Below are 26,392 nucleotides of genomic sequence, written 5' to 3'. Positions count from 1 at the left end.
ATTCCTGGGGAGGTAGGAGTAGGTATTTCCACTGTCAAAGTAGCTAATTGGCTCCATAGACTTTTACCAGATAACATTTCACAATAAAGTCAGTTAAAGGAAATTTAAGATTTGGACTCATTATTTTTAACAGTTTAAGTTAATCAATAAAATAAATAAATAGTCATATTGATGGTCACGTAAAGAAACTCAGCAATTTGATTTAACAGTGTGCTATTTCCCACTTTTAGAAGTGCACAGTAGAACATGGTGGTAGCCTGGATAATTTCCAGTACAAAATCATGAAGTTTCCATTAACAGTTCCCTTTTAGATATACTAACCCTTTCCTGTTGCACAGAACATTATTCATTTCAGTTCATAGGAAACGGGACTCCACATATGAAAAATGTATTTTTACAATAAACAAGAGTAATAAGGAAACAATAATTTTATCATTCTTATTGTTTTATACACATGTTTATAAAGGTTGATATTGTATAACTTTGTTTATTTTCTCCAATTATACCAGCGAGGTGCAAGCCAGCCTGGTAGCTAACATTTGTACCTTTTAAATAAGAAATGTTTCTGAAGTAGCTGTAAGGTGCATAATCCAATCTACCTTAAATAGGATGAATTTGGGGATTATCTTCTGACTTTTAAGTTCACCTTTGACTTTGTTAAAAACAATCGAAACTGGCCACAGTGCAACTACTGTGGACACACCAAGGGAAGTGTTAATCCATATTGCAGGTCCACTCGGAGAAATCTGTAAAATAAGAAATCCTAAACTGATATGTTCATTGAAAATAGATCTAATTATTGTCAGTTCCATACCATAAGTTATTTGTTCTTATTTATTGCATTTAATCAGGTATGAAATAGGCTAGATAAGGTATGATAGAGTAATGGCTGAGCCATTAGTGCCATAGTGGAGAACAGTAGCCCATCATACAAGTATATGGACAACAGCTTTGAGCGCACACAGCTAAGCATTGAACAACATTCCATGCAGTGGCATGATGAAAATTAGAGTTCTAAGCCAGGAAAATGGCATCACAATCCTCTCTCAGAACACTCCCTACAGTCACTCTCTTTAATAATTTTCACTAAACATTAGACGACAGAGTCACTGGGAAATAAATAAAGAGAAAATTACAGCATTAACTCAGAAATGTGAACTTTGAAAAATGAACTGCTTAGTCAGCAGCTCAGGAAAAGATAGTCAATTTCTATCCTGTAGGGAAAAGTTGTCAATTTATCACCAACATTTTTATTTATTCTATTCATGTACTGGCATGTAGCTCAACAGGGGAAAAAAAACGTACATCATCCGGGTCGAATGTCCCATTCACCCAAAGGACTAATGTGAAGATCATTAGGACTGGCCGCAAGAAAGCTAGCTGAAATGTTCCCAATTTCAGCATGATCATCAGGCGCCTAAAAAGAAACAGACATTAACGCATTTAGTCAACAGTTTAAAATGGCAAATATAAGTCATTAGTTTAGGTCTTCCATTTATTCTTAACAAGAGACTTAACTCAGTCATTTTGTGAAGCACCTTGTGATCCTTTTTGTAAAGAAAAAGAAAGACTTGCATTTTTCGATTGCATTTCATGACCTCAGGTCATCTCAAAGCACTTTAAGCCAGTTAAACACTTTCAATGTGTCGTCACAGTTGTAATGTAGGAAACGTTACTTCCAACTTGTGCACATCAAGCTCCCACAAATTCAATATGGTATTATTTTGTAGTTGATTGAGATGTAAATATTGGGCAGGACACTGAGGATGACTTCCCTACTCTTTTTTCAAACTAGTACCATGGATTTATCCCCACTCAAGAGAGCAGGGAAGGCCTTGATTTACAACGCCTCAGCCAAAAGGTGGTATTATTTTTGATACTTCAGGCTGGAGTATCCAACATAATTATGGAATTATAATGTACCAACTGCCAAGGTAAAAGGAACCAACATATACATTTTATACACCACATAATTGTTTTGATCGCTTAAGCCAGTATTTACCAAATAATGCTGTTGTATTTGCTCCCTTCCATTTTTGTGGATTATTTTTTCTATTTACCCAAGCCCCGACATCATATTTGTTAAATCAACCCCAATAGTGACGTACAAACCTAGACACTCATACTCCTGAGACGGGATTTGGTGATGTTTTATCTTATTCACTTGGTTCTTGCATCTTTCCCTTCTTCGGGTATTGTTGTTTTATATGGCATTTTTAGTCAGCAAGGTGAAGGAACTGCTTGTTGTAGCATCTGAAAACTAGTGAGTGATTGGTGCGTCCACTGAGGCCTTCGCTGGCCGATCTTAACTGACAGGTGAATCCAGCCTGTGGTATCTAAATAGGGGGTTAAATAGAGTAATGCTGCATATCAACCATGATCTAACTGAACGGCATGAGGGGCTTACTCCTCTTCCTGTGTTCCATTACAGACATGGACATTTATCAGAATTTTATTTTCCCGAACCATCAAGAGAACTGGGTTGATATCAAGTAGCCTCACTTCAAACATAGAATCATAGAATTTACAGTGCAGAAGGAGGCCATTTGGCCCATCAGGTCTGCACCAGCCCTTGGAAAGAGCACCCCACACCTCCACCCCATCCCGTAACCCAGTAACCCCACCCAACCCTTTTGGACACTAAGGGTAATTTAGCATGGCCAATCCACCTAACCTGCACATCTTTGGACTGTGGGAGGAAACCCACGCAGACACGGAGAGAACGTGCAGACTATGCACAGACAGTGACCCAAGTCGGGAATCGAACCTGGGACCCGGGAGCTGTGAAGTGACAGTGCTAACCGCTATGCTACCGTGCCGGTATAAACAGAATCACAACCATTAACAAAGAGAGCACAGTCTCATTCCATCATTGTGCGTTGGATTGTGGCCCAGACCCTGAGCTAAACTGATGAAATGTTTATCACTCAGTCACCCAAACCCTTTATAAATTCTAAGCTCAATAACTCAGAATGCACGGTAAAATAAAGTTTCCATAGTCCCAGGTGATCATAGACTGCTTTCCCCTTGGAGGGGGACAGCTGACTGGTGGTGATTTAACCTGACGATCACCGCACCTCAGGTTGAGAAGGCAGGACCTTAATGAATATTCTCAGCCAGGATAGGAATTGAACCCATGCTGTTGGCCTATCACAAACCAGCTGTCCAGCCAACTGAGCTAAATTCAGAACGTACAATGTGTGTCAGTTATAAAAATAACAGGCCAGATCAACTTCCAGTGGCGAGGAAGTGCTGAGCGGTCACAGGAACAGTGGCTCTCATCTGGGAAACTTGGAAATCAACACTTTCAGCCTAAAATTGGACGCTAAGCCAACCAAAAAAACCCCACCCTTCTCTGAAACCATCACAGACGAGGAGAAATGCTCTCACATCCACAAAGGGGCCGAAAGGACAATAAGCTCAGCAAGAGCCAGGAGGGAAAGGTTGAGGTGGCAGACACACGGAGCGAGGCAGAAGAGGACATGGTGCAGCGAGCCAGATCACCGACAGTAACGCTGGCCCACCTGCCAATAGGCCAAAGGATGAAACTCTTAACACTGGGGCCCCTTAAACATAGAGACACCATAAAGAAGGAGATTATGGCAATAGTAAAATCGGCAGTTGCAGATGCCTTGGCCCCCTTCAAGGAAGCGTTGGAAAGGACCGAGCAGCAATTGGAGACACAGGAGACGAGGGTATAGGAGCTCGAGAAGGCGGCTCCCAACCAAGGTGAAGCAGAGGTGGTAAGCAGAGGTGGTAAGTTTGGTCGTGGCACAGGGAACACTCAGGGGGAAGGTGGAGGACCAAGAGAACCGGTCACGCTGTCAGAACCTCTGAATCGTGGGTCTACTGGAGGGCACCGAGGACAGAAACCCCACAGAATATGTGGCACAAATGCTGGGCAAGCTGGTTAGGGGCGAAAGCTTCCCCAAGCCCCCAGAATTGGCAGGGCACGCAGGTCATTCCAGCAGAGGCTATAAACAGGGGAACCACCGCAGGCCATCATCGCCAAGCTCCATGGTTCCAGGAAAAGGAGAATGTAATGACCTCCAATTGGCATTATTGGTTGGCCAAATGGAATATGAGCTCCCTCAATGATAGCTCATTGAGGGGGCCCATATAAGCACCTGTGTAGGCTTTGTGAGGCAGTCTTAAGTTGACTGGAATGCTAGCAGCATTGTTTGGAGCTGCTCTTGTATATAAGTTATTGCAAATAAATACTGGTGTAGTGACGGAACCCCTGCCTCCTGTGGATTATTACAGTGGCGACGAGGTAAACAAAGAACCTTGTGGAGACCAGCTGCCGCACTCGGAGGGTAAGCATTGCTCTTTCAAAAATGCCTCTTTTTGGGAAGTTGGATGCATTCGACCCGACTATTGAGAACTGGTCCCAGTATGTGGAGAGAATGTGTTACTTTTTCCAGGCCAATGAGATAACGGAGGACGGAAGGAAACGGGTTATACTGCTGTCGGCGTGCGGACCCTCAGCCTTCGCCATTATGCGTAGTCTAACTTATCCCGATACGCTGGACACGATACCTTTCCAAAAATTAACAAAATTGGTGGAAGAGCACTATGACCCAAAAACACCCCTCATTTTGCGTAGGTACAGATTCTACACAACGAAGCGGGAAGACAGAGAGTCAGTCACAAATTTCTTGACCCGCCTGAGAAGGCTGGCGGAAAAATGTGAGTTCGGCCTGACGCTAAATGAAATGCTTCGGGACTGGTTAGTGTGTGGCATAAATGACCTCCAAATACAGAAGCGCCTGTCGACGGAAACGCAGCTAGACTGCAGGTGGGAGTTACAGCTCGCACTGTCCCTAGAAAAGGCAGCAAGTGGGGTGCAGGAACTACAGGGCACGCCAATGGAGGTAGATACCTGGGAGAGGGACTACCACAATGGGTCCAGCTACCAGATAGCTGTCCTCAGGAAAAGCCTGAGGAACAGAGGGCCAAAGGAAAACCCCAGAACTGCCCCCAAGTCTGCTAGGACTAACTGGAGACAGAGGGAACTACCGGCTGAGGCTCCCCCCAACAGAAAAGGACTGTTTCTGGCACCAGACAGAGTGGGGTAACAGTGACAGAAACCCTAGAAGGAGGTGGCAAAAGAGGAATAGCAGATGGGGATGCAGGGAAGTACACCACCTAGATGCCCCATCCTCCTCCGAAGGGAAACAGTTATATAATATTTCGACGAAGAAAGCGGAACCTATTAAGATTACCCCACGGGTGAACGGTCAGCCGACAATAATGGAAATAGACACGGGTGCGGCCGTATCAGTAATGGGAGTGGCAGCATTTTTAAAAATCAAAGATGGACTCCAGCCACTAACCCTAACAAAAACATTGACAAAACTTAAAACCTACACGGGGGAACCCCTGGAAGTTCTAGGCACGGCTCATGTACCCGTGGAATATGACAAACAATTGCTCAGATTACCATTGACGATAGTAGAGTGCTCCGGACCGAACTTAATAGGATGGACCTGGCTGAAAGACCTAAACTTAGATTGGATGAAAATTTTCCAGAGTGGAAGCGGGCAGTTGAGTGGAGTACTCCAAAAATACCCGGAGGTCTTCCAAGAAGGTTTGGGGAAATTATAGGCGCCAAAGCAACTTTGCACGTGGACCCAGAAGCCCTTCCGAAATTTTGTAAGGCCAGGCCGGTACCTTTTGCATTAAGGAAGAAAGTAGATGTCGAAATAGAAAGGTTACGGCGCGACGGCATTATCAGATCAGTACAGTTCTCGGAATGAGCAGCGCCGGTGGTACCAATTTTGAAGCCAGACGGCTCGATACGTCTCTGTGGAGATTTCAAACAGACGGTAAACAAATACGCACTGCTGGACAAATACCCGATCCCGAAAATAGACGACCTATATGCCAAATTGGCAGGTGGGCTTTTGTTCACGAAACTGGACATGAGCCACGCCTACCTGCAGTTAAAACTGGACAAGGACTCCCAGAAGTTTGCTATGATCAACACCCTGAAGGGACTTTTTCGTTACACTAGGCTACCTTTCGGAGTGTCATCAGCCTGCGCTATATTCCAGCATATGATGGAAAATATTCTGCAGGGACTACCGCAGGTGGCGATTTATTTGGACGATGTCTTAATCACGAGTCGGACAAACAGGGAACACTTAAGGAACCTGGAGAAAGTGCTCAGGCATTTCGCAAAGGCAGGCGTACGGCTGAAAAGAGAAAAATGTATTTTTCTGGCCCCACAAGTGACGTACCTGGGATATAAAGTAGACGAGTTGGGCTTACATCCATTGGAAGACCGAGTAAGGGCAATAAAAGAAGCCCCAGCTCCCACCACGGTCCAGGGGCAACGATCATTTCTAGGATTGGTAACATATTATGGCAAATTTATTGAAAATAGAGCATCCATCCAAGAACCCCTCCACCAGCTACTAAAAAAGGGACAAGAATGGAAATGGTCCGCCCGTCAAAACCGAGCATTTAGGGACATTAAGGAACAGCTGTCAACCGAAAATGTCATAGAGCATTATGACCCAAGGAAGGAGTTGGTGGTCACGTGTGACACATCGCCTTACGGGGTAGGAGCCGTCTTAGCCCATAGAGGAAGGAATGGGGAAGAACGGCCAATAGCCTATGCTTCGAGGACCTTGGCGATGGCTGAGAGAAAGTACACCCAAATCGAGAAGGAAGGGCTGGCGGTGATATTTGCAGTAAAAAAAATTCACCAGTATCTGTACGGGCGGAAATTCACCATAGTGACGGACCATAAGCCGTTATTGGGGTTATTAAAAGAAGACAAGTCAATACCCCCGATTGCATCAGCTAGAATCCAACACTGGGCGTTGCTACTGGCGGCATATAGATACGTTCTGGAGCACAGACCGGGAACGCGAGTAGCAAATGCAGATGCTTTGAGTAGACTTCCCCTCCCAGACACCCCGCCGCTAATACCGAGAGTAGAGGAGACAGTAATGACTCTAAATTTTCTGGACACCCTACCAGTGGACGCACAACATATTTGGTTGTGGACGCAAAAAGACCCAGTTTTAGCCAAGGTGAAGCATTTACTGCTAACAGGGGAACTGGAGAGACCAGTGGAGCCCCAGATGCACCCATACTGGAGCAGAAGGGACCAAATAACCGTAGAAGACGGTATCCTATTATGGGGAGCCCGGGTAATAGTCCCAGCTCAGGGCTGTCGGGCAATCTTAACCGAGTTACATCACGGACACCCAGGGGTGTCTAAAATGAAGATGCTAGCTCGAAGCTACATTTGGTGGCCAGGATTGAACACAGACATAGCAGCCTTGGTACGTCGGTGCCAGGAGTGCCAACAGGGGCAAAGAGTGCCACCTGCTGTGCCATTGCACCTGTGGGAATGGCCAGGCAGGCCGTGGACCCGCCTGCATATTATATTGACCACGCCGGCCCTTTCATGGGCTCAATGTTTTTGGTGATAGTGGACGCCCACTCCAAATGGTTGGACGTCCACCGGGTAAACGCGGCAAGCACAGCATCGACAATTGAAAAGCTCAGGGCCTCGTTTGCAACACATGGACCTCCGGAGGTATTGGTGTCGGACAACGGAACGGCATTCACAAGTGGGGAATTTGGAAAATTCCGAAAGGGAAACAGAGTCCGCCACATCAAAACGGACTCTTACCATCCAGCGTCCAACGGCCTGGCAGAGAGAGGGGTCCAGACATTAAAAGCGAGACTCAAGAAGCAGCCGGCAGCGTCAATGGACACAAAGCTCTCCCGCTGGCTGTTTGATTACAGGACCACACCGCATTCCACAACGGGCATACCGCCAGCTGAACACTTAATGGGAAGGCGGCTGCGAACGAGGCTGAGTCTCCTTTTCCCAAATTTAACGGGGAAAGTGGAGAAACAACAGGAGGTGCAATGCAGGGGGCATGATAATAGTCGGCAGCAGAGACATTTCCAGGTGAGGGCACCGGTTTGGGTCAAGAATTATGGGAATGGGGCAGCACGGTGGCGCAGTGGGTTAGCCCTGCTGCCTCACGGCGCCGAGGTCTCAGGTTCGATCCCGGCTCTTGGTCACTGTCTGTGTGGAGTTTGCACATTCTCACCATGCCTGCGTGGGTTTCACCCCCACAACCCAAAGATGTGCAGGGTAGGTGGATTGGCCACGCTAAATTGCCCCTTAATTTATTTTATTTTATTTTAAAAATATAATTTAAAAAAAGAATTATGGGAATGGACCAACGTGGGTCAAAGGCACAGTAGAGTCCTAAACAGGGCCCATATGATATAAAGTTTCGATCGGAGGTAAGGTGCTGAAGAAAAACCTAGACCAAATAAGGGCAGAGGAACCACACCTGGAGGCAGTCGAAGCAGGACCGCCTCAAGCTGGGATAGACCAGACGGGAAAGATACCCACACCCCAGCCCCGAGCAATTTCTCCAGACCCCATCATCCAGTCGTCAGAGTCGGAGATGGATACATTCGACGAGGCCGCCGCGACACCTCTCCCCGAGGAGGAGGAAGTACAACTTCCAAGGAGATCATCAAGGAAAAGACGGGCACCTATAAGGTACACCCCACCCACGTCGGAGAACGACCCGGCGGATGACACCGAGGTGACAGACCCGGACAGGAGGAGCAGGATGAAGCTCAGAGGAATGCCAGTCTTAAGTTGACTGGAATGCTAGCAGCACTGTTTGGAGCTGCTCTTGTATATAAGTTATTGCAAATAAATACTGGTGTGGTGACGGAACCCCTGCCTCCTGTGGATTATTACAGAGAAGATCCTGAACTGGGCAAGATACACGCAGTCTTGCAAATGGGAAGGGTACACGATCCACGTGTATCAAGACATTGGGTAGACCTAGCCAAGTGCCGAGCTGAATTCCATGGAACCAAATTAGCCTTGTTTAAAAGCAAGGTACAGTTCTGGTTGCTGTACCCAGCCAAACCATGGATGAGCTACCTAAAGAGGGAACACTATTTTACCACACCGGGTGAAGCGGAGGGGTTTGTCAACAAGAACGGGCTGGTAAAGCAACAGCAACAACAAAAAGAGACACAAAAGAACAATTGCACTGGATGAAGTTGCTTTGCTTTCGCACAGATGCACGTCTCAGGAGTGGGGGGAGGGGCAGTGTGGGGGTGGGGGGGGGGGGGGGGGTGGGGTGGGGGGGGGGGGTCAGAAGGGTACCAAATTGAGAAAGGAGACGGGGTGGAGAGAGAATCACAACTGGCAGGGAATAAAGAGATCATCCCAAGGGGGGAGCCACCACACTAGAGAGCATTCTAGGAAGGGGAGAGAGGGGGCTGCAGCTTAGATCCTGACAGGGAGAGAGTGCCTAGCAGAAAGTGGGTGCAACAGCAGTTTGAGGGGTAGGATAAGGGATGATCGGGGGGAGAGATGGTGGGTGGGGAATCCCACATGGGCGGTGGTAGGGGAGAACAGGAGATATAGATGGGCTCAGGGGAGAGGATCGGCAGAGGGGGGGGAGGGTAGATCGCTGGTTGCAACAGGTTGCACATGCCGACAACAGGGAAAAAGGCATCATAGACGGCCATCTTGGATGGACCCCCAAACAATGGGAAACCCCAGAACCGGAGGGCACATCCACATGGCAAATATGGCAAAGGTGTCCATCTTGGGTGGCCCCTGGGCAAAGGGAAACCCTGCAATGCAGGGGCATGTTCACAAGGTGAGCATGGCTGATCCCACAGGAGTGGGGGGCTGGCGGGGGGGGGGGGGGGGGGGGGAGAGAGGAGAGAACAGAAGACATCCATCAGAATAGTTACCTGGAATATCTGGGGACTGAACAGCCAGTGGAAAGATCCAGAGCCTTTGCCCATCTGAAAAGCCTGAGGGCCGACTTAATCTTCCTCGAAGAGACTCACCTGAGAGAGATGAACCGATTGAGGGTAAGGAAGAGCTGGGTGGGTCAGACGTTCCAAGCCTGCTATGGAACAAATGCTAGGGGGGTGCTGTACTGCTCAATAAGAGGACAACATTCACAGCGAGAATGATGGTTATGGACCCCGGGGGTGTGGGGGGAGTGGTATTCATGGTTGGCAGTGTCCTGGAAGGGGCACCAGTGGTCCAGGTAAACATGTGCGCTACCAACCGGAACAATGCAGACATCATAAAGAAAACCATGGGAGAAATTCCCAACATAGATTCCCACTGACTCATCATGGGGCAGGGGGGGACTTCAACTGCGTACAAGACCCATGGACAGGCAAATCCATCCCCAAATCGGGGAAACAGTCGAACATGGCCAAAGAACCTCATGGAGCAGATGGGGGCAGTGGACCCATGGAGGGTCCATAGAGGTTCACACACGCATGGGAGAGGGTGTTCTCCCAGTTTACAGCGTATACACAAGGATCGACTTCTTTGTAGTGGGGAAATTAGTGCTTCCAAGTGTTGTACAGGCAGATACACTGAATTAGTAACCTCTGACCACACTCTATATTACGTGGTTGTGAGGTTGGAAACTGACCAGGCCTAACGCCACCTCATGGGGGCTGGACAGAGCCCTCCTCGCCGTAAAGGCGTTCTGTGAGAAGATATCACAAGCCGTCAACGGATATGTAACCTGCAACCAGAATGGGGTGGTCTCACTCTCCACATTCTGGGAGGCACTGAAGGTGATGATAAGGGGGGAAATTATAGCTTACAGGGCTCTCAAAGATCGGAAAGAGAGGGCGGCTAGGCAACAGTTGGCCGACTCCATACTGGAAGTGGAACAGCGGTGCTCCAAGGTCCCCAACTCTAGAACTATTGGCAGAGAGGAAAAAACTACAAATGGAATTTGGCCTGCTTGCCATTGGGAGAGCAGTACACCAGATCCATCAGCTCCATCACAGGGACCATTTATAAGTTTGAAGACAAGACCAGCCACCTACTGACTCGCCAGCTGAGAAAGCAGGCAGTCACAAGGGAAATAGGTGAAGGACAGGAACGGAAAACTAGTCGCAGCGCCAGACGGGATTAATGAGACATTAGCAACATTCTACTGAGGGTTGTACACCTCCAAGCCCTGGAGGGGGACTCAAAGTTGAAGCAGTTCCTCGACAGACTGGCAATGCCAGTCATGGGGGAGGAAAAGAGACAGGGCCTGAAAGCACCACTAGAACTGGGGGAAGTCATGGAGAGTATTAACTCCATGCAGGCGGGGAGGGGCGCTGGGGTTGGATGGATTCCCGGCAGACTTCTACAAAACATTTGTGCCAGCAATAGCCCCGCACCTGCGGCAGATGTTCATTTATTCATTATCAAGGGGACCCCTGTCACCAACGTTGGCTCAGTCCTCAATATCACTGCTCCTTAAAAAGGACAAAGATCCAATGGAGTGTGGGTCATACAGATCCATCTCACCCCTAAATACTAACACCAAAATCCTGGCGAAGACCCTGGCGAGGCAGATGGAGGGCTGCGTACCAGAGGTAGTCGTGGAAGATCAGATGGGCTTTGTCCAGGGCAGACAGCTAACAACGAACATCAGGTGCTTGCTGATTGTGATCATGCCCCTACCCGGACAGAGGATGCCAGAGGTGATCAGCTCCCTGGACGCTGAGAAGGCCTTCGACAAAGTCGAGTGGAAGCACCGCATGGACGTGCTGGATTGGTTTGGGTTTGGGCCAGAGTTCTCCTCCTGTACTACTGTACAGCCCTCCCATCGCGAGCATATGGACAAACACCACCAGCTCTGGAAACATCTGGCTGCACAGAGACATGAGGCAGGGATGTCCTCTATCCTTGCTTCGATTTGCCCTGGCAATTGAGCCGCTGGCGATCACTCTCAGAGCAGCGAAGTGGCAGAGGGACATTCAGAGGGGAGCCAGGGAGCATAGAGTCTCACTCTATGAGGATGACTTGCTCCTCTACATCTCGAAGCCCCCAGACCAGCATGGAAGGGATAATGGAATTCCTGAAGGAGTTTGGAGCCTTCTCAGGTTACAAACATAACCTGAGCAAGAGCACAATCTTCCCTGTGAACTCACAGGGGGGCAGCAGATCTGGGGAAGTTGCCGTTTGTGGTAGTATGTATTAGGGGTCATGTGGGACTGTGAAGCCGTGATGCTATTGGCTGACAGATCCCGGGTCCTGGTTGGCTGTTGACTCCTGGCTCCGCCCTGAAGGCGGAGTATAAGAACCCGAGCTTCTCCCCGCCGCTCCATTCTGTTGCTGAACTGCTGGGGACAAGTCTCGCTCAATAAAGCCTCATCGACTTCATCTCTACTCGTCTCTCTCGTAAGTCATTGTGCGCTACAATTTATTGAGCGAGCTTAAATGACTATGGAGCTCCGGATCGCCCCGGAATGCCTGCGGATCAGCCCCCACGCAGCGAACTCGGCAGCAGTTTTTAAACACTGGCAAGCTTGTTTCGAAGGCTACCTCCGAACGGCCCCCGGTCGGATCACAGAAGACCAGAAAATGCTGGTCCTGCATTCGAGGGTAAGCCCGGAAATTTACCCTCTCATAGAAGACGCAGAGGATTTCCCGACGGCGCTCGCAGCACTGAAGAGCATTTACGTTCGCCCCGTGAACCAGGTCTACGCACGCTACCAACTCGCAACGAGACGGCAAAGTCCCGGAGAATCGTTAGAGGAATTCTACGCCGCGCTGCTAATTTTGGGACGGGGCTGCAGCTGCCCGCCGGTGAACGCGATTGAACACACGGCCGCGTGCGATTCATAGACGCCGCCATCTTGGATGACAACAGAGGACCCCAGCATCGACGGCTCCACGGGGTCCGAAGAAGACGCCGAGACACTACAACCACGACTGGCTTCGGTGACGCTGGATCAATCACGGCCCCGGACGCTCTAGACGACGACAACAACGGTGCTGATCAACGGACACGAGACATCATGCCTGATCGACTCTGGGAGCACCAAAAGTTTCATTCACCCCGACACGGTAAGACGCTGTTTTCTGACCATCCATCCAAGTACGCAAAAGATTTCCCTAGCTGCAGGATCCCACTCCGTAGAGATCAAAGGGTTCTGCACCACGAACCTAACGGTGCAAGGAAGGGAGTTTAAAAACTACAGGCTCTAAGTCCTTCCCCAACTCTGCGCACCCACATTACTGGGATTAGATTTCCAGTGTAACCTGCAGAGCCTAACATTTCAATTCGGCGGCCCAATACCCCCACTCACTATCTGTGGCCTCGCAACTCTCAAGGTTGAACCGCCGTCCTTGTTTGCAAACCTCACCCCGGATTGCAAACCCGTCGCCACTAGGAGCAGACGGTACAGCGCCCAGGACCGGATATTTATTCGGTCTGAAGTCCAGCGGTTGCTGAAGGAAGGCATAATCCAGGCCAGCAATAGTCCCTGGAGAGCCCAGGTGGTAGTAGTAAAGACCGGGGAGAAGCAAAGGATGGTCATAGACTATAGCCAGACCATCAACAGGTACACACAGCTAGATGCGTACCCTCTCCCCCGCATATCCGACATGGTAAATCGGATTGCCAGTATAAGGTTTTCTCCACCGTGGACCTCAAGTCCGCCTACCACCAGCTCCCCATCCGCCCAGGTGACCGCAAGTACACAGCCTTCGAGGCAGACGGGCGTCTATACCACTTCCTAAGGGTCCCATTTGGTGTCACGAACGGGGTCTCGGTCTTCCAACGGGAGATGGGCCGAATGGTTGACCAGCACGGGTTGCAGGCCACGTTCCCGTATCTCGAAAACGTAACCATCTGCGGCCACGATCAGCAGGACCACGACGCCAACCTCCAAAAATTCCTCCAGACCGCTAACTCCTTGAACCTCACATACAACGAGGAAAAGTGCGTCTTTAGCACAAACCGGTTGGCCATCCTGGGATACGTAGTGCGCAATGGGATAATAGGCCCCGACCCCGAACGCATGCGCGCCCTCATGGAATTTCCCCTCCCCCACTGCTCCAAAGCCCTGAAACGTTGCCTGGGGTTCTTTTCATATTACGCCCAGTGGGTCCCCCAGTATGCAGACAAGGCCCGCCCGCTAATACAGAGCACTACATTCCCCCTGTCGACAGAGGCTCGCGAGGCCTTCAGCCGCATCAAAGCGGATATCGCAAAGGCCACGATGCGCGCCATCGACGAGTCCCTCCCCTTCCAGGTCGAGAGCGACGCATCCGACGTAGCTCTGGCGGCCACCTTTAAACAAGCGGGCAGACCCGTGGCCTTTTTCTCCCGAACCCTCCACGCCTCAGAAATCCGCCACTCCTCAGTGGAAAAGGAAGCCCAAGCCATAGTGGAAGCTGTACGACATTGGAGGCATTACCTGGCCGGCAGGAGATTCACTCTCCTCACCGACCAACGGTCGGTAGCCTTCATGTTCGATAATGCACAGCGGGGCAAAATTAAAAATGACAAGATCTTAAGGTGGAGGATCGAGCTCTCCACCTTCAACTACGAGATCTTGTACCGTCCCGAAAAGCTGAACGAGCCGTCCGATGCCCTATCCCCCGGCACATGTGCCAACGCACAAATAGACCGTCTCCAAACCCTCCACGAGGACCTCTGCCACCCGGGGGTCACTCGGTTCTACCATTTTATAAAGTCCCGCAACCTCCCCTACTCTGTGGAGGAGGTCCGTACAGTCACCAGGAACTGCCACATCTGCGCGGAGTGCAAACCGCACTTTTTCAGGCCGGATAGAGCGCACCTGATCAAGGCTTCCCGCCCCTTTGAACGCCTCAGTCTGGATTTCAAAGGGCCCCTCCCCTCCACCGACCGCAACACATACTTCCTGAACGTGGTGGACGAGTACTCCCGTTTCCCCTTCGCCATCCCCTGCCCCGACATGACAGCGGCCACAGTCATTAAAGCCTTTGGCACCATATTCACACTGTTCGGTTGCCCCGGATATATCCATAGCGACAGGGGGTCCTCCTTCATGAGTGACGAGCTGCGCCAGTTCCTGCTCAGCAAGGGCATAGCCTCGAGCAGGACGACCAGCTACAACCCCCGGGGGAACGGGCAAGTAGAGAGGGAGAACGGCACGGTCTGGAAGACCGTCCTACTGGCCCTACGGTTCAGGGATCTCCCAGTTTCCCGGTGGCAGGAGGTCCTCCCGGACCCTCTCCGCTCCATCCGGTCGCTGCTGTGTACCACCACTAACCAAACGCCTCATGAGCGCCTCCTTGTCTTCCCCAGGAAGTCCTCCTCCGGAACGTCACTGCCGACCTGGCTGGCGGCCCCAGGACCCATCTTGCTCCGGAAACATGTGCGGGCGCACAAGTCGGACCCGTTGGTCGAGAGGGTTCACCTCCTCCACGCGAACCCGCAGTACGCCTACGTGGCGTACCCCGACGGCCGACAGGACACGGTCTCCCTGCGAGACCTGGCGCCCGACGGCAACACACACACCCCCCCCCCGACACCGATCATCCCCTCCCTGCCACCGGCGCACCCTGCGACCACCCCCTTCCCGGGAGGATTGGTCCTCCTCCCGTGTCCGTCCAGGAGTGAAACAGGAACAAACACCGAAACGCTCCCGGAGACGACAACGCCGGAACAAGCACCTGCACCACCACCGGGGCTGAGGCGATCGACGAGGAAGACCAGACCGCCCGCTCGACTCGTGGCATCGGCGTGACACCAAGAATGTTGTTGGACTGTAACAAAAAAAATTTTCTCTTACTAATATTTTAAACAGTTTCACAAACCTTGTACATAGCCCAGTGTAGGGCGAAAACTGTAATGACATGCCCGAAATTTTCCTCCCAGGACCAGCCTTGTAAACCCCTACCACCATGCGAACCACCACCCCGCCGGGTTCATTTTTAACAAGGGGTGAATGTGGTAGTATGTATTAGGGGTCATGTGGGACTGTGAAGCCGTGATGCTATTGGCTGACAGATCCCGGGTCCTGGTTGGCTGTTGACTCCTGGCTCCGCCCTGAAGGCGGAGTATAAGAACCCGAGCTTCTCCCCGCCGCTCCTTTCTGTTGCTGAACTGATGGGGACAAGTCTCACTCAATAAAGCCTCATCGACTTCATCTCTACTCGTCTCTCTCGTAAGTCATTGTGCGCTACACCGTTCAAGCTGGCCCAGACCAAATTCCAATGCCTGAGGATTCAAATAGCCCATGACTGGACACGGATCCACAAATGGAGCCTGATGAATCTGGTGGAAGAGGTAAAAAGGGACCTCGAGAGGTGGTACTCGCTCTTGCCCTCCCTGGCGGGGAGTGTGCAGATGATTAAGATGAACGTACTGCCCAGGTTCCTTTTCATGTTCAGATCCCCGCTGATCTTCATCCCAAGGCCTTCGTCACCAACGTTGATAAACTAATCATGGCATTTGTGTGTGTGAGGGTCGGCGGGGGGGGAAAGAGGATCAGGAAGAATGTTCTACAAAGAAAGAGGAATATAGGAGGTCTGCCCCCCCCCCTGCACCTCCAAATCTACCACTGGGTGGCTACCGCAGAAAGGATCACGGGGATGGGCCAAGGAACTGGGAGCAGAATGGGTCAGAATGGAGGAGAGTTACTGTATGGAGACATCCTCCGAGCACTGACCATGACAGCAATGCCATCCTCCCCATGCGGGTACTCAAAAAATCCAGTGGTAGCCCACACAGAGAACATGGAACCAACTGTAACATCACTTTGGTCTGTCCTGGGTGTCCAGCATGGCCCCCATCTGTAAAAAGCACAAATTCACCCCCGCAATACAGGACGCCTCCTTCAAAAGGTGGAGACAGGATGAAGGGACACTGAGAGTAGGAGACATGTACGTAGAAGACAGAATAGCGACCTTAGGGGAACTGACAGCCAAACTCCAGATCCCGAAAGGGAACGAGCTAAGATGCAATCAAATCAAGAACTTCCTCCGCAAGGAAACAACGACATTCCCCCAGACATTAAAACACTCACTCTTGGACAGACTACTGCCATGGGCGAACTAGGAGATGGAAACTGTGCGGACATGTATGGATGACAACTGGAGGAGGTACGCTCGCCCCTGGGCGTGACAAGAGGAAAAGTGGGAGGAAGAACGAGGCAGGAAAGTAGGGGGAGGACTCTGGATCGAGGCATTAAAAAAGGGCAAACCTCACCTCCACATGCTCAGGGCTTAGCCGAATGCAGTTAAAGGTGGTGCACAGGGTGTACCTGTGGTAGTCTGTGTTAGTAATGCTGGAATACCATTGGTGGAGAATGTACTTGTTCCCATTGGATAACCTTGCATGTTAGCTCCACCCTGCAAGGTGGGGTATAAGAGCCCGTGCCACCCCAGCAGCTTTCTTCTGTACCTGTGCTGCTGGGGGAAACATCTAGCGTATTAAAGCCTTCAATTGTCTCCAATCTCGTTTCTGAGGTTATTGAATGTGCATCAATTTAATACGCTAGAACGGAGCTCCGAATCAAGCCGGACTGTCTGCAACTCAGGCCCCACGCGGCAAACTCAGCGGCAACCTTCAAGCACTGGCTGACGTGTTTCAACGGTTATCTCGGAATGGCCGAAAACACACCCATGGGAGAACAGAAACTACAAGTCCTGCACTCGAGGGTGAGCCCAGAAATCTACACCCTCATCGAGGACGCAGACGGTTTTGATGCAGCAATGGAGCTGCTGAAAGGACATTATATTCGCCCTGTAAACCAGGTCTACGCCTGACATCTGCTAGCGATGAGGCGACAAATCCCTGGGGAATCGCTGGAAAAATTCTACCGTGCGCTTCTGGTGTTGGGGAGAAACTGCAGCTGTCCACAAGTTTTGGCGAGCGACCACACAGAACTTTTGATCCGGGACGCTTTTGTTGCAGGTATGCTGTCCTCCCAAATCCGCCAGCGATTGCTGGAGAAAGACACACTAGGCCTCAAGGAGGCACGGGCCCTTGCCGGCTCACTGGATGTGGCCTCCCGAAACGCTCGCGCTTACGTCCCCGACCGCGCGGCAGCCCCCTGGGCAGCGTGGAAACCCCCCCCCCAGCGGCCGACCCCGGGGCATCTCCCATCCCCCCACAAGCTTGTGCTACAAGACAGCCTGGCACGCCCGGGGGGCCCCGCTGCTATTTTTCCGGGCAAGCCAAGCACCCCCGACAGCGCTGTCCGGCATGTGCATCCACCTGCAAGGGATGCGGTAAAAGGGCCACTTCGTGGCAGTATGCCAGGCCCGGGCGGTCGCTGCGGTCTCCGGTGACGAATGCGGACTGCCACCACAATCCTTTCCAGGGTCCCTGTGTGGCTAGCGGGCGCCGCCATCTTCCTCCTCCAGGGCCACGTGCGGCCTCCGGGCGCCACATCTTGTCCCGCGGACGCCACGTGCGATGGATGGGCACCGCCATTTTGTGCACCCCCAGCCATGTGCAACCAATGGGCACCGCCATCTTGGATGGACTCCCAGGACCCCAGCTCGGCTGACCACACACCGCCCGAAGAAAACATTCAACTGCTGCCACGAGTAGCCTCGGTGAACCTGGACCAGCCTCGGCCCCGAACACTATCGACTGCTACGACGACGGTGCTTATCAATGGGCATGAAACGTCTTGCCTAATCAACTCTGGGAGCACGGAGAGCTTCATACACCCCGACACAGTAAGGCGCTGTTCTCTCCCCGTCCACCCTGTTAATCAAGAAATCTCCCTTGTCTCCGGATCTCACTCAGTAGAGATCAAGGGGTTTTGTGGACCTCACAGTCCAAGGAAGGGAGTTCAAAAACTACCGACTCTACGTCCTTCCCCACCTCTGCGCGGCCACACTCCTAGGGTTGGATTTTCAGTGAAATCTCCAAAGTCTAACTTTCAAATTTGGCAGCCCTTTCCCCCCCCTCACTGTCTGCAGCCTCGCGACCCTCAAGGTCGATCCGCCTTCCCTGTTTGCGAACCTCACCCTGGATTGCAAACCCGTCGCCACCAGGACCGGATCTTTATTAGGTCAGAGGTCAGTGCCCAGGACCGGATCTTTATTAGGTCAGAGGTCCAATGGTTACTGAAGGAAGGTGTCATTGAGGCTAGCAACAGCCCCTGGAGAGCTCAAGTAGTGGTTGTAAAGATCGGGGAGAAGCATAAGATGGTCATCAACTACAGTCAGACCATCAACAGGTTTATGCAGCTCGACGCGTACCGTCTCCCCCGCATATCTGAGCTGGTCAACAGGATCGCGCATTACAAGGTATTCTCCACGGTGGACCATAAGTCCGCCTACCACCAGCTCCCCATCCGCACTAGTGACCGCAAATACACTGCCTTCGAAGCAAATGGGCGGCTCTACCACTTCTTAAGGGTTCCCTTCGGTGTCACGAACGGGGTCTCGGTCTTGCAACGAGAGATCGACCGATGGTTGACTGGTACGGGCCACATTCCCGTATCTCGATAATGTCACCATTTCCGGCCACGACCAACAGGATCACGACACCAACCTTCGAAAATTCCTCCAAACCGCAAAAAGTCTTAACCTAACGTATAACAAGGATAAATGTGTGTTTAGCACCGACCGCCTAGCCATCCTCGGCTACATAGTGCGAAATGGAGTTATTGGCCCCGACCCTGAACGCATACGCCCCCTTATGGAGTTCCCCCTCCTGCACTGCTCCAAGGCCCTGAAGCGCTGCCTAGGGTTTTTTCCCCACTATGCCCAGTGGGTCCCCAACTATGCGGACAATGCCCGTCCACTGATCCAATCCACAGTTTTTCCCCTGTCGATAGAGGCCCACCAGCCTTCAGCCGCATCAAAGCAAACATTGCAAAGGCCACGATGCACGCCATCGACGAGTCCCTCCCCTTCCAGGTCGGGAGCGACGCGTCCGACGTATCTCTGGCGGCCACCCTCAACCAAGCGGGCAGAGCCGTAGCCTTCTTCTCACGCACTCTCTACACCTCCGAAATCCGCCATTCCTCAGTCGAAAAGGAGGCCCAGGCCATAGTAGAAGCTGTGCGACATTGGAGGCATTACCTGGCCGGCAAGAGATTCACTCTCCTCACTGACCAACGGTCGGTTGCTTTCATGTTCGATAATGCACAGCGGGGCAAGATAAAAAACGACAAGATCGAACTTCCACCTACAACTATGAGATCTTGTATCTTCCCAGGAAGCTAAACGAGCCTCCTAATGCCCTATCCCGCGGCACATGTCCCAACGCACAAGTAGACCGCCTCCAAGTCCTCCACGAGGACCTCTGCCACCCGGGGGTCACTCGATTTTTCCACTTCATCAAGACCCGCAACCTGCCCTACTCCATCGAGGTCAGGACAGCCACCAGGAATCGCCAAATCTGCGCGGAGTGCAAGCCGCACTTCTACAGGCCGGAGAAAGAGAACCTGATAAAGGCTTCCCGTCCCTTTGAACGCCTCAGTATGGATTTCAAAGGCCCCCTCCCATCCACCGACCACAACACGTACTTCCTGAACGTGATTGAGGAGTACTCCCGTTTCCCATTCGCCATCTCCTGCCCCGACATGACCGCAACCACCGTCATAAAAGCCCTCCATAGTATCTTTACGCTGTTTGGTTTCCCCGCCTACATACACAGTGATAGGGGGTCCTCCTTTATGAGCGACGAATTGCGTCAATTCCTGCTAGGCAAGGGCATTGCCTCGAGCAGGACGACCAGTTACAACCCCCGGGGAAACGGACAGATAGAGAGGGAGACCGGAACGGTCTGGAAGACCGTGCTACTGGCCCTGTGGTCCAGGAATCTCCCAGTCTCCCACTGGCAGGAAGTCCTCCCGGATGCCCTCCACTCCATCCGGTCACTGCTGTGTACCATGACCAACCAAACACCACACAAACGACTCCTTGTCTTCCCCAGGAAGTCCTCCTCTGGGACTTCGCTCCCGACCTGGCTGGCAGCTCCCGGACCCGTCCTGCTCCAAAAACACGTGCGGGCGCACAAATTGGACCCATTGGTCGAGAGGTTCCATCTCCTCCACGCTAACCCTCAGTACGCCTACGCGGCGTACCCCAACGGCCGACAGGATATGGTCCCCCTACGGGACCTGGCGCCCGCTGGATCCCCACACACACCCCCGCCACCAGTCCCTCCCTCCCACCGGCGCACCCCACAGCCGCCCCCTTCCCATGTGGATTGGTTCTTCTACCGGCCCCGTTTAGGCCCTGCCCACCGGCGTACCCCACAGCTGCCTCCTTCCCAGGTCAGTCGGCCCTTCCACCAGCCACGTCTAGGGGTGATGAAGCTGCCGCAGAAGCCGAAACCACGCTCCCGGAGTCACAGTTGCCCGAAGCACCACCGACATCACCGCCAAAGCTACGATGATCGCAGAGGACGACCAGGGCTCCCGATCAACTAATTGCTTCCTTTTGTAATGTACATTACTGTTGTAAATAGGTAAAAGTTGTAATGAGGCAAAACGCTGTACGGAGGCATTACAGTCCCTTCATAACTATAACTTGTAGCTCTTTTACCACGTTGTAATACGAAGCCACCACCCCCGCCGGACTCTTTTTTCACAGGGGGTGAATGTGGTAGTCTGTGTTAGGAGGATTACGGTACCTAGTAATGCTGGAATACCATTGGTGGAGAATGTACTTGTTCCCATTGGATAAGCTTGCATGTTAGCTCCGCCCCGCAAGGCGGGGAATAAGAGCCCGTGCCGCCCCAGCAGCTTTCTTCTGTACCTGCACTGCTGGGGGAATCATCTAGCTTATTAAAGCCTTCAATTGTCTCCAATCTCGTTTCTGAGGTTATTGATTGTGCATCAGTGCCTAACCAGAACCGGAGGATAAATGTATAAACGGTGCCAGGATGGCCCGGCTAACCACGCTCACATGTTCTGGTCTTGCCCCAGACTTGTTGGGTACTGGATGTCCTTCTTTGAGGCCATGTCCAGGTTTTCGGGATGAGGATGAAGTGATCATTGGTGGCGATTTTCGGGGTATCTAAACAGCCTGAGCTCTTCATGGGGCAGGGGGCAGACATTCTAGCCTTTGCCTGATTGGCCGCCGGTGACTGCTGTTCAGCTTCCGATCGGCAGCACCGCACAGAACTGCAGGCTGGCTGTCCGACTTGGCGTGTTCTCTAAAACTAGAGAAAATAAAATATGCCATTTCAGGATCAGAGGGAGGCTTCCAAAGCACGTGGAGGCTGTTCACCAGTATGTTCCAGGACCTGTTTGTAACCGGCAACCAATGAGCGTAGGTAGGGGCGGGGTCGGCCTCAGAATGGACCACAAAACAAGGAGAGGAAAGGGAGGGGGAGCAGGAAAGGTGGGGGGGGTGGGGGGGGGGGGGGGGGGGGGGGGGACAGGTGAAGGGGGAGGGGAGGTAGGGGGGCAGGAGGCGGGGGGGAAAGGACACATAATCTTTTTCGAATTGCACTTTCATTTCGGCCAAACAAGCTCACCCTGTAATATAAGTTTTACATGTGGGGATTGTACAATATGTGTATAATAACCACTGTTGGTGTTTTCATTTTTGATGCATGTGTTGGTTTTTGTCTTCTTCTGTAACTGTTGATATAAAATGTGAAAAGCTCATAGAAATATTTTAAAAATATTTAAAACAGGCTAGAGCTCCAAGAATATTTTTCTCAATCAAATCTACAACTCACCTTGACATCTTTGCAGCAGGTAAACATGGGCAACAGCAACAACAGGGCCCTGTACTAAATGTGACAAGAGTATTTTCAAAATGTTTCAGGAAAATCTCATCACCTCCAAATTCTTCTATTATCATCTCCTGGAACTTGTGCAAAGCAATTGCGATGTACCTGCAGAAATAATTTAAAAATTCAAAAAATCTATCCTGCAAAATAATTTACGAACATACGAATTAGGAGTGGCAGTAGGTCACTCTGCTCGGAATAATAATAATAATCTTTATTGTCGCAAGTAGGCTTACATTAACACTGCAATGAAGCTACTGTGAAAATCACCTCGTCGCCACCTTCCGGCACCTGTTTGGGTACACAGAGGGAGAATTCAGAATGTCCAATTCACCTAACAGCACGTCTTTCGGGACTTGTGGGAGCACCCAGAGGAAGCCCACGCAGATACAGGGAGAATGTGCAGACTCTGCACTGACTGTGGCCCAAGCTAGGAATCAAACCTGGGACACTGGCGCTGTGAAGCAACAGTGCTAACCACTGTGCCACTGTGTTGCCCACCATGTTTGAGCCTGCCCCACCGTTCAATAAGATCATGGCTGATGGGATTGTAACCTCAATCCCATATTCCTGCCTACCCCTGATAATCTTTCATCCTCTTATTCATCAAGTATCTATCCAGCACTGCCTTAAAAATATTCAAAGGCTCTGCTTCCATCGCCTTTAGAGGAAGAGAGTTCCAAAGTCTCAGAACCCTCTGAAATGAGCGACCCTTCATTTTAAACAGTGAACTTTGTTCTAGATTCTCCCACAAGAGGGAACATCCTTTCCACATCCACCACGCCAAGACCTCTCAGGATCTTAAAGGTTTCAATCAAGTCACCTCTTGCTCTTCTCATCTCCGGTGAATACAAGCCTAACCTGCCCAACCTTTCCTCATAAGATAACCCACCATTCCAGGTATTAGAAATATAGTTAACTTAAATTACTTTGTATTCGTCCTGGTTATTGCTTAATCCTGAATATGTTTAAACGTCTCTCAGTTGCCATGCCCATGTATTTCCTCCGGCACTTAATTCATTTCTCTGAGGGCTCCTGCTGTTCAATGTTTCATGCTGAAAGTATTTCAAGTCAAAGGAAACTTGGTAAAACTGTTAGTCAATAAAAGAGCTTCCCTGTTCCAGTCCATTCATGAATTATTACAATGGATTGTGAACTCTTTGGAACTTTCCTCCCCTATCATTGCTGCGCATGTTATTGGTCTAATATTAATTAAGAGTAGGAATTAATTGTACCCCATCAAGAGCACTAAATTCCATTGCCAAGAGATGTCAGGCTTACTGTGTCAAAAACAAAAGTTAAAGTTGGCATAATGGTGGAAGCCCACAAAACAACGGGATGTAAACCTGCACCTGTGATTTCTGAATACCATTGAATTGTCAGTCGCATGCATTTTATTGTCGAGATGGACAAGCAGAAACATAATGCTGTCCTTATTTTAAAGAGGAAATTGGAAAGACTAAATCTCTAACTTATTCTGGTGCACTTCTTAGCAGCATATGTCTGAAGGCAGGTTGGATGCTTGACTGGCTGTGATGAATGTAATAAATTGTTATATATTATATTTTATATTTTGTTATAGTTATGTTTTTAAAAACCCTGGTTTAAAAGACATACAGCCAGTATGACTGCTAAAGCTGTGAGTAAGGAGTCGTAAAGCTGAGGTAATCATTGATTTTACCTATTTACTTGTTTACAGAGAGATAGAATATTGTGAATGTTTTTGGAGGTTCCCTGGGTGTAAATAACTAATGATGGATGGTGTGTAGTCCAAGCTAAGCAGGTCATGGGAATCTTAGTGGGATACAAATTATGTCATTAGTGGGAGTAGCCAGGTCTGTCTGTGGTTTTGGCAGTTTGACTATAAGATTTGAGCCTGACAAGACAGAAAGGGTCTCTCTCCAAAGGTCTGTACCGAGAACAGCAAATAACCCTGATTGCTAACTTTATTTATGAGTGGGTTTTGAACTGTATTGGGTTGCTTTGTTGGAACATAAGCAATAGCAGGTGTAGATAATGAGTTAAAGTTTTTCCTTTTATTTAAAAATTGTTTAACTGATCATTGTACAGCTATTTCTTTGCTGTTAATGTGGTTAATTCTGCGCTTAAATTCATGTTTGTTTTAACATAGAAATAACCTTTTAGACAGAATCATCATTCCTGGGGTGAAGTATCCTTTCCTCACTGTTTTACAAATTGCAAATTGTTTGAGGTTTCTCGTCCTAACATAAATTGGGGTCTGGTCCAGTATCCTAACTTGGCAAAGACCCAGGAAGAGAGGAAACAGTGATTGAAGTAAGAACTTTGTTATGAACATTAGAAAATTATCCCAATTTTGGCACTTGGGGAGTAATTCTGTGATCCTGGACTCCAAGTGAGGATCTGCACTTGTTGGGATTATGGCTCAGAGGATCAGGTCTGCAGAGTAGTTACCCCATCTCCAATTCATCTACCCTGTGAGCACAGGTCCCACTTCAAAAAGGAAGCTCTGGAAATCACACCAAGGAATAGTAACATTGGCCTAAATCTTCTGGTTCCTCCTGGGCCCGCTGCAGGCATCATCACGGGTAGGATGGAGAATTCGGCAGACAAGCAAAAGGTCGATTGACCTGAGGCAGGCATGTTCAGTCCCAGGGTGGGCTGGACCAGAAAATCACCCAGTGAAACGTTTAGCACATTTGTTTGATTTTTAAAAATTTTAGCACAAGTCTTAACCAGTTTAAAATAGTAAAATCACCCAGTTCAGGTAAATAAGCTTTAAAGCTGTACATTACTAACCTTGGGTGGGATTCTCCCCTACCCGGCATGGCAGGGGGTCCCGGCGGGGCGGGGGGTCCCGGCGGGATGGAGTGGCATGAACCACTCCGACGTCGGGCCGCTGCGAAGGTGCGGATTGCTCCGCAACTTTAGGGGCCAAGCCCTCGCCTTTAGGGGCTAGGCCTGCGCCGGAGTGGTTCCGTCCCGCCGGCTGGCGTGGAAAGTCTTTGGTCTCTTACGCGTCGGCCATCGCGGAGGCTAGGGCCGACGTGGAGGGAAAAGAGTGCCCCCACGGCACAGGCCTGCCCGTGGATTGGTGGGCCCCGATCACGGGCCAGGCCACCATGGGGGCACCCCCCCCCCCCCCCCGGGGCCAGATCGCCCTGCCCGCCCTGCCCCCCCCAGGACGCCGGAGCCTGCCCGCGCCACCAGTCCCGCCGGGAAGGGAGGTGATTTGATTCACGTCGGCGGGACTGGCATTACAGCAGCGGGACTTCGACCCTACGCGGGCCGGAGAATTGCCGGCGGGGGGGGCGCCGACCGGCGCGGCGCAATTCCCGCCCCCGCCAAATCTCAAGGGCAGAGAATCCTGCCCCTTGTTCCCAAATGAATTAGTTGTTACTGTACAGCCCGTAGTGAAGACATTAAGCAACTGTATTCACCTGCATCCTCACTTGACTTTTAACATTGTAAAGGGGGACAATTGCTCATTTATTGGTAGCCCTGTCTTCTTGTTGTTTTTGTTTAATATTGTACTTGAAAAGATCACATCAGAGGCACTGTGGAAACAAAGATCAGTCATAATAATAATAGCTTATTGTCACAAGTAGGCTTCAATGAAGTTACTGTGAAAAGCCCTGAGTTGCCACATTCCAGCACCTGTTCGGGGAGGCCGGTACAGGAATTGAACCTGCATTGCTGGCCTTATTCTGCATTACAAGCCAGCTGTTTAGCCCACTGTGCTAAACTAGCCCCTCATTCCACCCGCAGTGACCATGAACATGGTTTTGGGTTTTTTGGTATCAATCTGAGCAGTTTGATAGGAAGGTTTGTGATTCTTTGCTGTCGACAGTGTGTAATTTCAAGGCATTTCTACTCCC

At 50.6% G+C, this 26,392-nt stretch overlaps 1 protein-coding gene across 3 annotated transcripts in view; it reads right to left on the bottom strand.

Annotated features, from left to right (window-relative positions):
• LOC140428001 (organic solute transporter subunit alpha-like) overlaps window positions 1-26,392 on the bottom strand; it is a 77,116-nt gene that overhangs the window by 1,649 nt on the left and 49,075 nt on the right. For all 3 annotated transcript variants that reach the window (XM_072513944.1, XM_072513942.1, XM_072513943.1), the window contains exons 4-6: window positions 22,482-22,640; window positions 1,306-1,417; window positions 600-746 (exon numbers count right to left, since the gene is read on the bottom strand). In XM_072513944.1, the coding sequence (XP_072370045.1) occupies window positions 600-746; window positions 1,306-1,417; window positions 22,482-22,640 (418 nt within the window). The remainder of the gene's footprint in view (window positions 1-599; window positions 747-1,305; window positions 1,418-22,481; window positions 22,641-26,392) is intronic.

The sequence above is a fragment of the Scyliorhinus torazame genome, chromosome 8 (assembly GCF_047496885.1).
Source record: "Scyliorhinus torazame isolate Kashiwa2021f chromosome 8, sScyTor2.1, whole genome shotgun sequence".
Taxonomy (NCBI): Eukaryota; Metazoa; Chordata; class Chondrichthyes; order Carcharhiniformes; family Scyliorhinidae; genus Scyliorhinus; species Scyliorhinus torazame.
Note: the sequence above shows the minus strand (reverse complement) of the source record. Positions and strands in the feature narration are given on the sequence as shown.